At 41.0% G+C, this 3,199-nt stretch overlaps 1 protein-coding gene across 2 annotated transcripts; it reads left to right on the forward strand.

Annotated features, from left to right (window-relative positions):
• The first annotated feature begins 633 nt into the window (after positions 1-633).
• On the forward strand, positions 634-2,970 carry LOC142336008 (U4/U6.U5 tri-snRNP-associated protein 1-like). 2 transcript variants are annotated; one of them, XM_075384457.1, is made up of 2 exons: positions 634-759; positions 854-2,970. In XM_075384457.1, the coding sequence occupies exon 2, from the start codon at positions 975-977 to the stop codon at positions 2,913-2,915; it is 1,941 nt and encodes a 646-aa protein (XP_075240572.1). In that variant the 5' UTR covers positions 634-759; positions 854-974; the 3' UTR covers positions 2,916-2,970. The 2 variants fall into 2 exon arrangements, with proteins under 2 accessions (XP_075240572.1, XP_075240571.1); XM_075384456.1 differs by having other exon boundaries at positions 640-2,970.
• The last annotated feature ends 229 nt before the right edge of the window (positions 2,971-3,199 follow it).

The following is a 3,199-nucleotide window of genomic DNA, read 5'->3' on the forward strand; positions in this document are numbered from 1 at the left end:
TAAATTTGTTAGGCTGAGGCGCTAGAAATGGAAGCGAGCTCACTCAAAGCCAGGAAATCCGACCCACGAGTTCTCAGAATTGAAACAGCAGCACTGCAAGCAATTGAAGACGCAGGTTGAAGAAGTTAGAGTTTCTGCGAAAAAACCACCACGGAGAGTGACGTCGAAAATGGAGAACTCGTATTATAGTCAGACTGCAGGACTAAAATTTATTGCTACAATTTTTATTGAGAGCAATTAAACAATTAGATTGATATCCTTTTGTTTGGACAATTAAACCGAATACTCTGGGTCTGTCATATAGCCAAAACACACTTATTGTGAGTGCTAAAATTGGCCCATAATAGGAACTCCGTTGATCGCTCTAATTGGTTCCTTTCAGATAGATTCAAATCAAGTACCATGACAAAGCATGGCCATGGCCCGCTAGACATAGCCAAATGAATTAATCACTCGTTGAAACTTTAGAAAATACAGTTTCTTTACAGTCAACATAGCGTGATTTTATATTTCACTCATTTTGATTGAGCAAGCGCAATTGAGGAATATTAATTGAACGCTATAAACGATCCAATGATTTAGCTTCGATAAACTTTTTTGTTATTTTAGTTTGTGTTAATTAATGTGCTCTTTTAGTTCCTATGGGTCGAAGACGAAGAAGCAGCTCAAGATCTCGGTCCAGGTCGCGTTCTCCAGGACGTGACAGCAAGAAGAGGAGGAAAGAGCGAAAATCAGATCGCTCAAGCTCCAAGCATCAACGTAAGGAAAAGTCTGTAAGTCCTCGATCTTCATCAGACGATGGAGATCGAAGGAATAATGGCTTGAAAAACGGATCAAAATCTTCTGATTTTAGTTCTACGGCACCAAGTGGCAACGTGGCAACAGGAAGCGAATCCCTGAGTATTGCTGAAACTAATGCGCTGAGAGCTAAATTGGGATTAGCTCCTCTGGAAGTTGAATCGGAATGTAATGAGATGTCAAGGGATGAAAAGGAAGAGGGCGGGCTCAAAGTCCTTGAGGACGGTGTTTTGTGGGCTCCTGCAAATGATATTACACACGATAAAAAGACCGAAAAGATTAGAGAAAAGTTGGCTGTTATGAAAGAGAAACGTGACATTGAAAAGAACCGGTTTCGAAATGTTTCAACACTTGGAGAAGATAGAGGTGAAGCTGAGTTGCGTGCAAGTGATTGGGTCGCTAAGTCACGATTTTTACAAGTTCAGCAGAAGAATCAAGAGGAGGAAGAAAGGCAAATGAATCAGTTAAGTTCTGAATTCAATTTAGATAATTTAATTGAAAATGATACCAAAAGTAATGCAAAAAGTAAATACGGCTCAAGCAGTTTGTCTGGTTTGAAAGTTGAGCACTCTGTGGACAAATTTTTGGAAGGTGAAGCAACAATTTTGACTTTGAAAGACAAGAAAATTTTGGACGATGACAACGAAGATGTTCTTGTGAACATGAACATAGTAGACAATGAGAGACATGCGAAGAATGTACAGAATAGAAAGAAAGGAAAAGACTATCAAGCGTTCGATGATGGAGAGTTTGACGAGTTTGGTCTTCCTAAAATGCAGTCGCTCCTCGGTAAATACGATGAGGTTATAGATGGCGAAGCGATAAGGAGTTTCAAAATTGGCGATCATGGTGAAATCGACGACGAGGAAGCAAGGTACAGACAAATGGTTAAAAAGGAGCTCGAAAGTAAAACAGTTTCACTTTCTATGCCAGATGCCAAAATTGCAATGGAGTACAACACAAAAGAGGAAGATGAGGCAAAGTTCGCAAAGCGGAAAAGGAAGACAAAGAAAGTCCGAAGTGCTCGATTGACAGCGGATGATTTACTGCATGATATGCCCGATGATTCGTCACATGATCACGGAAATCGCTCATCAAAGTCTAGGAAACGGCAAAGGGATGTGGATGAGATGTTGTCGGGAGATGAATTGGAGTCTACCTGGAATTTGAATAACGAGCCAATAAAGCTTGAAGATGATGTTGAAATTCCAAATATTGCTAAAGCGGAGCAGATAGCCAAGAATCGAGCTGGAAAATCTGATGCTGCTTTACTAATTGCAGAAAAACTGAAAAAAGCTGCGAAACAGGAAGAAACCGAGGATCGCAAGCAGAAAAAGTTGGTTTTTGATAATACTGCGGAATTTTGCAGGGCCGTATCGGAATTGAATAAACAGGAAGCCAAGATCAAAAGCGAGCCTGAATCAATGAAAAATCAGCTGGATCGAGAGTTGGAAGAATTTGCTATGGGAGAAAGCAGCGACGAGGACAAAGATCAAAAGAACGGCTGGGATGACGTTCAAAGGGATAACCGGACGATTGGGGAGCAGTTGGGAGGAAACCTGAAGGTCAAATCAGCCTTAACTGAAGAACCAGAGGTAACTGCAGGTGTAATGGGAGCCTTGATGATGGCCAAGCACAAAGGATACCTTGAAAAAGAAGGTGGAAAGCGCGCCATGGGATCGTTAACTCAGGCCAGCAGCAAAATAACGCCCGAGTATGCGATTGAAGACAAGAGTGCAAAGCACATCGAGGATAAGTGGAGTCGAAAGGAGGACCGAGATCGCGGCTCTCTCAGAGAGTTCAGAGATGACCATGGTTATAGGCCCAGTTTTAACTTGGAGTATTATGATGGGTCAGGCAGAAAACTAAATGAGAAAGAGGCTTTCAGAGAGTTATCTCACAAATTCCATGGCAAAGGGAGTGGGAAGCTGAAGACGTTCAAACGTATGAAGAAACTAGAAGAAGAAAGGAAGCTGAAAGGCATGTCCAGTGATGACACTCCGCTGCACATGGTGGCGACAATGAGAGACAAACAGAAGTCACTGGGATCCGCACACATTGTGTTGAGTGGAATGGGCCAGAATTTGACATCAAGTGGAACTGATTTTAAGAAGTAGATTGAGTTTTAGTGTTGGCTATATCGTAGATTTAAATATAAACTTGAATTGTAAACCTTTTCGACCTCGACTTTAGAATTTTATTTTTTCAGTGTTGCTGTCGAAATCGTGCCACAGAAAATTTCTCGCACCTCTGTAAATAGGATGAGGTCAGTTAAGCAAAAGTGAAACACTGGGACATTATAAAAGGCATATTTTAATTATATGTTGAAGTTATTTTCAATAGCTCAGTTTCCCGGTACAATTTTTACCCTTGAGAGTATACGAATTTAACGAATGAACTT

This window comes from Convolutriloba macropyga, chromosome 3, assembly GCF_964194025.1.
Source record: "Convolutriloba macropyga chromosome 3, txConMacr16.3, whole genome shotgun sequence".
Lineage (NCBI taxonomy): Eukaryota > Metazoa > Xenacoelomorpha > Acoela > Convolutidae > Convolutriloba > Convolutriloba macropyga.